This window comes from Equus quagga, chromosome 13 (assembly GCF_021613505.1).
Source record: "Equus quagga isolate Etosha38 chromosome 13, UCLA_HA_Equagga_1.0, whole genome shotgun sequence".
In the NCBI taxonomy this organism is placed as follows: Eukaryota; Metazoa; Chordata; class Mammalia; order Perissodactyla; family Equidae; genus Equus; species Equus quagga.
In genome coordinates this window covers 85,335,697-85,346,077 of record NC_060279.1, presented here as the reverse complement: position 1 = coordinate 85,346,077, position 10,381 = coordinate 85,335,697, and the positions used below count along the sequence as shown (strand labels likewise).

The following is a 10,381-nucleotide window of genomic DNA, read 5'->3' as shown; positions in this document are numbered from 1 at the left end:
TCTCCTGGGGTCTTGGCTTGATGAGGTCACCCAGCACAAAATGTTTCACCCCATTAGAGGGCTTCCCTCTAAGCTGAAAGGGCCCATGGGAGTCCCTGGGTGACCCTGTGAATGAGTGACCCCTCCTGTGCTCCTTCCCTCATGGATGCTCCCACTGCAGCAATCGCAGCCTTTAGGGGAGGGACCAAAGTTCTCTCTTACCCTGTTCCAGCTCCTCTGAGGGGGGCTCCAGCCTCTCCACCCTCCATCGTGTGTCTATGTGTCTCACCAAGGTTTTTGTGTTGTTAGGATTTCTTCTGTTGGAGTATGGATGTCCCTTTTTGTTGTGTGTTGGAGGGAAGAGTCCTGGGCAAGTTCACTCTGCCATGATGCTGATGTCCCATTTGGCTATATTTTAATTGAGTTTGTTGTTGTTGTTGAGTTAAAGGTATTTCTTATGTTTTGTGGATACTAGATTCTTATTATATATATGAATTGTTAATATCTTTCTAATTTTCTAGGTTGTCTTTTACACTCGATTCTGTTTTTTTATTGGACATGCTAGTTAAATTTTCATGAAGTTCAATTAATGTATCTTTTTTTTTTTTGCTCCTTGTGCTTTTAGTGTCATATCTGAAAAACTTGTCAAGTCCAAGGTTATGAAGATTTACTCTCTGTTTTTCTCTGAGTTTTATATATCTTTGCTCTTCTATTGATTAATTTCGACCTAATCTTTGAATGTGGGGTGTGTAACCATCCAGCTTCATTCTTTTGCTTGTGGATATCCCGTTTTCTGAACACGATTTGTGAAGAGTCTATTCTTTCCCCATTCAGTCATCTTGGCATCACCATCAAAAGTCAACTACTCATATGTCTAGGTTTATATCTCATCCTTCGATTTTATTCCATGCAGGTATACATCTGTCCTCATGCAAGCAGGCATATTACTTTGATTGCTGGAGATTTCTAGTAGGTTTGAAATCAGGAAGTGTGAGTTCTCCATCTTTGTTCTTCTTTTTCCTGATATTTTGACTCGTGGGTCTTTTACAATTATCTTGACTTAAAGAAATGCCTTTTTTTTATTCTGCGGAAATGGCCTTGGGATTGCATTGATTTTGTAGATTGCCTTGGAGAGTATTGTCATCTTTACAATGTTAAATCTTCCAGGCCATGATCCTGGAATGTTTTTCCATTGATTTAGGTCTTCAAATTTTTTTTGAGCAGATTAAAAAAAACCCCAAAACTAAACTACAGTGTATGTGTCACACTTCCCTTGATGTATTCATTCCTATGTATGTTTTCTTTAGGATGCTGTTATGAGTCGAATTGTGTCACCAAAAATGATATGTTGAAGTTCTCATGGCCAGAACCTGTGAATGTGACTTTTTTGGAAAGTAAAGTCTTTGCAGATGTAATAAAATTGATTAAGATTATACTGAATTAGTGTCAGTCTTCATTCCAATATTTCTGATGTCATTTTTAGAAGAGGAAAGATGCTTCCCTAGAACCTATAAAATGAGCATGGCCTTGCTGACAACTTGATTGTAGACTTTTAGTCTCCAGAATTATAAGAGAATAAATTTCCATTTTGCTTTATTTTTTGCCAGTTCTTTTATTGAGGTCATAATTGTTTACAACATTGTGTAATTTCATGTGTATATTTTTATTTGTCAGTTTCTGTATAGACTGCATCGTGCTAACCACCAATAGTCTAATTTTTGTCAGTCACCATATATATATGTGCCCCTTTACCCCTTTAGCCACCCCAGAACCCCCTTCCCCTCTGGTAACCACTAATCTGTTCCCTTTATTCGTGTGTTTGTTTATCTTCCAGTTAGGAGTGAAATCATGTGGTGTTTGCTTTTTTCTGTCTGACTTATTTCGCTTAACGTAATACCCTCAAGGTCCATCCATGTCATTGCAAATGGGATGATTTCGTCTTTATTATGACAGCAGTATTCAAGTACCTGATTCCTACTAGTCTTGGGGATGTGATGGACATAAAATAATTAATTACAAACTATATGTAACTATACACTGTGGCGTGCTTTGTGTAGAATAAATATTTGGAGCTTGGAGATACATAACAGAGAGTCATAACTAGTCTGGGCATTATGGAAGGTCAACTTAGAGAAGGTGAAATAGAGGAGAGAGCTGAGAGATGTGGAGGAGTCATAGCTGAAGTGGCTGGGAGTGTTACGAATTCCAGGAAGAAGAAAGTGTATAGATAGAGGTCCCTTTGAAAGGGATCATGGTTGCTGAGCGCCATGTGGATCCTTTTGTCTAATATCAGGTCTGGGCTTATTTCCCCACAGTCCACACCACTTCCATCCCTGTACATACAGGGTGGGCATGTGGGGACCCAGGCACTGTGCCAGCCCAACTTCTCTGGTTCAGTGCAAATGATGAAGCAGACAGAATCAGACAGAACAGGGCATATGATAACCTCTGACATATGTTTACTATCGGAAAGGAGAGTTGCTTGTCTCCCATGACCTCTATCTGATTCCCCCTCATTGGTGTCCAAGAAATGACCAGACATTCTGAGTGTGGTTCAGTCTGGAGCCAACCCTTCCAGTGTGACCAAATTCATTCCCTGATGGGGTTGAACACCATCTCCAAAATAGCCCCCAAGTAAATATCATGGGCTTCATCCCAGTTCAGATTCTTGGGCCATTATGGGTCCAGGAACTCACATGAACCCACTTTAAATTGTAATTGCATATTGTCTGCTCTTGAGCAAAGTGTCTGTTCAGAGACCCAGTTTCTCACCTGGAAAGCAGCTCGTTGTCTGACTAGTTCAGGTGAGGTTGATCAGGCAGGAGATCATATTTTGAGGAAAACCCAATGCCAACCTGTGAACTATCTGCTATGACTGATCAAAAGCCACTTTATTAGAAATTAGTCATTATTGTAGGATATGGCCATCACCACCCTACTTCAACACCACCTCACTAAATTGTATGGAAAATAAACATAGTTTACAGAATAGAAATGCACTATCTACCAGTAATGATAAGTAGACTTATGAGTCACCAGATGAAAGTCCAGAAAAACACTTCCAGAAGATTCTATCATTTCCATCTTGAACAAAACCATCTAACATTGCCTTACTGGTAACCACCATCATAGATTTCAAGGAATTCTTTCCTTTCCTTTGTTTGTAGAGTTTATCCTATGTATACATTATATGATATTTCCTTACTGACTTTAGCTAAATGGGATAATCTTAAACACACAGTTTTTATAATCTTCTTACATTTATTCATTATCATGTTTGAAAATGGATACACATGACCATTTTGGATTTTAGTTTACTCATTTTCACTGATGTTTATTTAATATTAAAGTTTCTACAAAGAACACCAAATTCTGTCTTTTTTGGTGCATGTAATGTTAAAGTGATTTTTGACTAATATGAATAACTCTCTTGCCAATAAACATGATTTTTGGCTAGTATGAATAACTCTCTTGTCAATGCACTGTGAATGGATCCTGCCGCATATGTACACATTTTCTCTAAAGTATGTAATTAAACATTACAGCTGTGTGTTTCTTATTTTAACTTGATAGGTATCATCTACTCTCTTAATTAATTGACGTAGTTTTCACTCTTGCAAGTAATGAATCAGAATTCTATATGCTCACTATTTTCTACCACAACTGATATTACCATTTTTCTCCTTGCATCTCATGTGGATGTGCTGCAATTTTGGACTTGTGATTTCACTGAAACTGTGTCACAACATTGACATAGGCATGATAATTACATGTAAAATACAGGGACACTTAAGTGCATTTTGGAGTGTAATTCAAGTTGTCCTATTGGCTTGGACTGTTTTGTGAATGTCAGGAATGTGCATCACTTACCAGCTCTGCATCAGGGGCCTCACATTGGCACATGGAAGTTGGCCATGAAGGGAGTGTAACACTGGACAAACTGGAGAAAGGCTTGAATCAGTGTTTTTAACAATGGATTTTTCAGGGAAAGTAAGAACCGTGCTATCACTTCAAACAGCAATGTCTTGAATCCAAGTGACGATATTTCTGAAGAAACTACACAGGTAGCATCTGATGAAAAGTGAAGGTCTTGAGGAGTCCAGAGAGGGTGTTAGGGCATCATCTTGGATTTATCTCTTTCAGGCTGCGTCTTTGTTATGGCAGTTTATTGATTTATTGAGACTGCATACTCTGAATGAAGAGGTGGAGACTCTTTAATATACATCAAGGTACGTTGTGAATACAAATAAAGAAGAATGTATTACATGACAGTGTAGTAGAGCATGAAAGTGTAAGGAGGTGTGGATCCAAATCTGCCATATGTGTTATACACTGATTTCACAGAAATGGGGAACGATAGGAGCCAGTCAGCATAACTTAACAGTTATCAGGAAGGATTGTTCCACAGTCAAATGGCAGAAGAATCTCAACATTGTCCCTGCACATGAGCAATGATTCCTCCATCTCACAATGACCTGCAGACAGTTCACACAGCATAAGCCCCAGATGCTCTTCCAGAACCTTCTGGGCACACAAAATTTATTTCCAAGACTCTACTGCTCCGAACAGTGCATTATTCTCTCTTGTGTGTACCTCCTGGCTTGATATTAGGATCTTGTTGGGTTGTGCCAAGCCTCAAATAGCAGAATCCCGAGGATCAGCAGGATCATGCAAGCCACGCCCATCTGGATGAGGTTCTCTACTGTGTAGTCTTTGGAATGTGAGGCTAGGGATTGTGGACAGAAGGTACAGTGGTTAGAAGGGACCAAAATGACCCAAGAACCCCTGGACATCCCCCTAGGGCACCTGCTTCCTCCTGAAAGGGCATGACCATCTACACCAGCTCCATAACTGAGAATTTCTCCTGCTCACCACTCTTGGAGTCTGACTTGTTTTGTGATGGGCTGATGGTGTCAGCTCCTTCCAAGAACCAAACAAAGGGGAGGAATGGATGAGGGGTTGATGTAACTCAAGCCTTTACCTGGGCTCTGTCTTCAATTCCCTCTGTTCTCATGCCGTAACTGTTATGCAGTCCCTTAATGAACACTTTCTATGCTATAGAAGGATTCCCTCTGTTCTCATTGGATTTTTTTGCTTCCTTTTGTTTTTTGAGTTTAGAACGTGCTTCTGAGTCACTGTAGAACAGAGTTTGGATGTGCTTCAAAAGGTCAGATTGATGAGAAAAATGATCTTGCAATACAGAAATAATTTGGTTATTGTATGGTCTCTGTTCATTCTGGGACACAGACCATGTAAGATAACTTCTAGATATGAGAGCTATTTATTCGACAATTGAGGACAGAGTGTTGGTTAGACACACGCACACACACAGAAGGAGAGAAAGAGAAAATTCCAACCCTTCAGCTTAAGTTGGAGAATTACGTGAAATAAATTAGATAAGAATGAGGCAGAGCTGTTATGAACAGTTTCACAGTGCAGATCACACTTGAAGATGACCTTTAAGCTGATTCCTGAATAGAAAAAGGAGGCTGAGAGGGCCGTGTGAAGACCCAGACGAGGTGCGTCACAGGCTGCAGGAAGAGCAGGTGCCCAGAAAAATCTCAGTCTTTTCTTCAATAAGGAATAAGTCACGGCTGTGGGATGTAGGGAGGGTCCAGAGGAGAAGGGAGAGTTCAGTTTCAGGGGCTTGGTGCATTCGAGACACACCAGAAAGGACAGAACAGGGAAGCTCCATCACTATCATTACCATCACCATCATCATCATCATCATCATCATCATCATCATCATCATTCTCTCTTTCTCTGTCTCACTCTTCCTCTCTCCTTGGAAGAACTCTGGAAACTGCTATAAGGTTTCGAGAAGAGAAGATTATTCATTCAATTTTATATTTGAAATTTTCATGCTAAAATGCTGGGTAATAAACAATGTTGTAAGTCTGTGTGGGTCTCCCAGATTCATTGAAATTAAAATCATGTAGTAGTTAATAGCACTCAATAAACAAAAAGTGAATGAAGAAAGATAACCTCTACCCTCTGCATAAACAATACCCAGAACCAAGGAAGTCCACAGTTCTGGTCTTCCATGCTTTAGGGGAAAAGAGAAAATCAGTGGGATTGCAAAATTGGGTGAGCCCAAAAATAGGTCATCCTGCAAATCTATTATAACCAGTTTTGAAATTAAAATAACATTGAGAAAAACAAATTGATCAATTCTAATTATACATTTTCATGTAAAAATTCTAAATAAGCTTATACAAATCAGAAAGCATGAATGAACAATAGAGGCCATTCAGTGCGGTTAATATCAAGATGTTGATACTAAAAAGTTTTTTAAATGTATGTCACCATGGTTGAAAGCAAAGAGAAAAAATACAGAAGATAATACAAAAGCCTAGAAAAATTCCTAACTTCTATTAAGAAAAGAATATTTTTTCCAAATAAAACCTGAATGTAACAAAAAAAAAGGATTGACATGGGTAGGTCGATAGTGTTAAATACATATAAAATACAGATTTTTGATATGTCTGACATAAAAAAGTTTGGGCAAGAAATGAAGATGTTTTGTTGAAGTGATACTCAGGTACATCTTAACATGTTACTTTGTCATCATAATGATAAGGTATTTGATGCAAAAACAATGTGTACAATCTTGAAACAAAGAAGTAGAAATTCAGTTTTCTTGAGGTTAATATAATTATTGTCAGTGAATCAGAGGAGATCAACTGAAAACAATTGAAATGTGGAGAATTTGTAGTAAGATAATAGGGTATAAAATTAATGTAACCAAACCAGTATCATTGTTATCTGTACTTAATTGTAATTTAGAAATTATAAAGAAATCAAAGATCTTACTTATAAATAAAGTGCTTGAACAATTCTTAAGCTATGAGTGTAGATGACTATATGAATAAACCTTCAAAAGGGGGCTGAAGTCATTAATAAACCTCCCTTTTAAGTGTCATTTATGAGAAAACTTGATATGAATAAGAAATTATTCTCCACAATGAATGTATAGATTTACCCTAACCCCATGAAAACAGGAATAGAATTGCCTATTTTTAAGACATAAATCTTTATAACCTAAATTTGTAAATTTCTGTAGGCAAGAGCTGCCTCTTTCCTGGAGGCCCGTGGCTCCGCTGCATGCCTGCCCCATCCCTGCTCCCCTGGACACAAGCCCGTCCTCGAGCATCAAGGGGACATCGCATCCTCTGAGAGACTCTCAGAAGTGCCTGGGGGTGGTCCGTGCTCCCTCTGAGCAAAGGGCCTCGGTGACTCACCAGTTGATGAAGGAGAGGGGTTGGGGCTGACCCTGGAGTCCCCACCTCATTCACACTCTTCTCCCACATCTGCCCTGTGGGCCCCAAGACCCTTCAGCCCAGCACGCACCTCGTAGACCCAGGTGAGGGGGAAGCGGGTGTGCAGGGGTGGGAGGGTCTCTGAGGGGAAGATCCCTTCTGGATGACCCTCACTCAGAGCCCCCTTTCTCCCATCACAGCCCTGAGCTCTCTTGGAGGACAGGACCCCAAATAGGTCATAGGGACAGAGGGGACAGGGCTGGGGCTCCTCACCTGAGACCCGGAGCTCCAGGGGGTCACTGGGGAGTGACAACAGGTAGGGGGAGGTGCTGTTTGAGCCGTAGCACCTGTAGGTCCCCTCATGGTCTGAGGTCAGAGGACCGATGGTGAAGTTGGCCTGAAAGGGGGCGGCCGTGTCCTGCAGATGAAGGTGCTGGGGAGGAGCAGGTGACCCCTCCTTGGACAGATGGAAGGTATCCATCCAGATCTCAGAGCCACACTGCAGGGTCACGTTCTCTCCCCAGGACACTGAGGGCCCTGGCTGGGCTGAGAGGGAGGGTTTTTCGTACATTCCTGAGGGAGGGGAAGGTTGTGATGTGTAGAGAGCTGCCCCCTCCCCCCCACACAACCTTGACCGTGAGTTGAAGGACCACCATCCTCTTTCCAGGGACTCTGTCTGTGACCCCCTCTCAGCTCCTCTCTGTCTTTTATCTCCTGGCGTCTCCGCCTTTCTCACTCCCTCTCCCTAGACCACGGCCCCATCTCAGTCCCTGCTCCAGGACCCTGTCTCTGGACCCCATCACCACAAGGGGTGACACTAGGCCCAGCACCCTGAGCAGACAATCAGGACATGGGGCTCCTCACCTGCGATCAGGATCTCCAGGGGTGCGCTGGGGGCCGACCATGCATAGGAGAGGTTGTGTCTACCATAGCATCTGTACTGGCCCCCGTGGGTGTGGCTCACATGGCCGAGGGGGAAGTCGCTGCTGTGCTGCCCATGAAGATTCTGAGGGGGTGTGAGCCCCTCATCCCTGGTAAGAGCGAATCTGTCAAAGCCGGCCTCTGAGTGACACTGGAGGGTCAGGTTGTCTCCAGAGAGCACCAGCGAGCCAGGCTGGGCTGAGAGGGAGGGCTCCTTGTACACACCTGGAGAGAAGGGACAGTGGCATCGAAGGGGAGGCAGACCCCACATTGCCCACTGGGGCTACAGTGAGAGCTCTCACTGGTCGACCCCCAAACATCCTGCTCTGTGGTTCAGGACCCAGGAGGTCAAGTCACCAACCCCCGTCACCCCCAGGGCTCCACTGGATACGCAGCTTAGGTCAGTCATTTTGGGGTCCCAGGAAAGAGGTGGGTCAGGGGAACCCTCACCTGTGACCTCGAGTTGCAGAGGGCCACTGGGGTGTGACCACACATATGGGTAGAAGTGGGGATTATAATAGCATCTGTAGGTTCCCCCATGGGAGGTGTTCACGGGGTCCACAGGGAAGACAGCCGGCTCCCTCCAATGATGGCTCCTCGATTCCACGTGTCGGGGAGGATCAGCTCCTCCCTCCTTCAGCAGATGGAAAGTGACAGATGTGAACTCTGAGCTACACAAGAGGGACACATTCTCTCCTGATGCCACCACAGGGCCTGGGTGGGCTGAGAGGGAGGGCGCACTGTAGACTCCTGAGGGAGAAGAAGGGAGCTGTGTTAAAGGGGGGACCGTCAGCTCAAATGCCCCAGGTGTGGACTGTGAGGGCTGAGGTCCCCTGAGCCCACACTCCTTCCCTTCTGTCTGTGAGGAGGAGCCCACAGTGGGAGGGGACCTGGCTCCTCCCCCTTACCTGTCACCAGCAGGCGCAGGGGGTCACTGCGCTCTGACCAGCCGTTCCTGTTCCTGTGGCTGTGATATGCACACTGATACAGCCCTGCAGTCTGTGAGCTCATAGATTCGATGGAGAAACTGGTCTTGTTGCTGGAGTCCTGTAGGTCCTTTTTGCCCGTGGCTGTATAGACACCCTCTCTATACAGATAGTAGACGTCAGCCTGCAGAGACCCCTGACACCAGATGGTCACAGAGCTCCCCTTGGTGACCATGGGGGCGGGGTCAGCCCAGATGGAGGGTTTTGGGGGGGGTCCTGGAAAGGAATCAGACGTGAAGTGTCAGGGGAGACCTTCTCCCCTCAGCTTGCCCAGCTGTCACTCAAGGCCCCTCCCAGACTGGTCACCTCAGCCCAGACCCTCTGTGCTCCTTCCACCTGCCCAGGGCGTTCACTGGGCTGAAGCAGGAGGTGTGGGGAGGACTCACCTGCCTGCACCTGGTTCCACAGGCCCCGACACAGCGCTGGAAGAGAGTCCCCTGTGAGGGCACATCCCCCAACCCGCACACAGAAGCTCCAGGCCTGGTCTGGGACCCTGAGCACTGGGGTCAGACCTAGGACTGAGCACGTCTGTCCTCCCCCAAGAAGTCCTGCCCCCACTGAGCCTCCTGAGTCCTGGGTCTCAGGGACCAAGACCTGGGAGGGGAGCAGACACTATCCCTCCTCTTTTCCCCAAAGCTCACCGAGGCAGAGGAGGGCAAAGAGGGTTGCGTTCCTGATGCTGCCTCCCATGGTCCCCAGTGGTGCAGACGACTTATAAAGTCCACAGAACCCTGCAGGACAGACAGACGACCGGGATGTGACAAGATCCAGTCTCTGTGTGCCACGTCATGGTTTCCTCATAAGCAGTTTCTCACAGGAAGGGGAACAGCCCCTCCCAGGGCCGTGCTCTGCTCTCCCTGAAGGATGGGACTGCAGAGACCTCAGGCCCAGGGCACCTTCCAGACCAGATCTGAGTCCCTGCACACAGACACACTCTGCTTCTATGGCTTATGCCAAATGAATCCAGAGAGACGCTTGTCCTAGAACATGAGGGTAGAGGACGATGCAGGACAGGGCCTGGGAGCCAGCCCATTTCAGTGCCAACGCTGACTCTCCCTCTTATAGGGGCTTTGTGGCTTGTGGCAAAGAACTTCCCTTTGCTGAGCTTCTGTAAATGCAAATTTTCTTCCTTTCTTTCATCAGCCAGGCAATCAGTCAATATTTACTGACCAGTTACCATGTCCGGTCACGGTGCCAAGAGCTGGAGGGTCATTGGTGAAGCTGACAGATTCTTTC

General features: G+C 45.0%; 1 protein-coding gene across 1 annotated transcript; it reads right to left on the bottom strand.

Annotated features, from left to right (window-relative positions):
- Positions 1 to 4,334: 4,334 nt before the first annotated feature.
- Positions 4,335 to 9,881, bottom strand: LOC124249990 (leukocyte immunoglobulin-like receptor subfamily A member 6). Its single transcript, XM_046681646.1, has 7 exons — positions 9,787 to 9,881; positions 9,532 to 9,567; positions 9,068 to 9,361; positions 8,610 to 8,909; positions 8,103 to 8,384; positions 7,512 to 7,811; positions 4,335 to 4,705 (listed from the first exon to the last, which is right to left on the bottom strand). The coding sequence occupies exons 1-7, from the start codon at positions 9,833 to 9,835 to the stop codon at positions 4,587 to 4,589; spliced, it is 1,380 nt and encodes a 459-aa protein (XP_046537602.1). The 5' UTR covers positions 9,836 to 9,881; the 3' UTR covers positions 4,335 to 4,586.
- Positions 9,882 to 10,381: the final 500 nt, after the last annotated feature.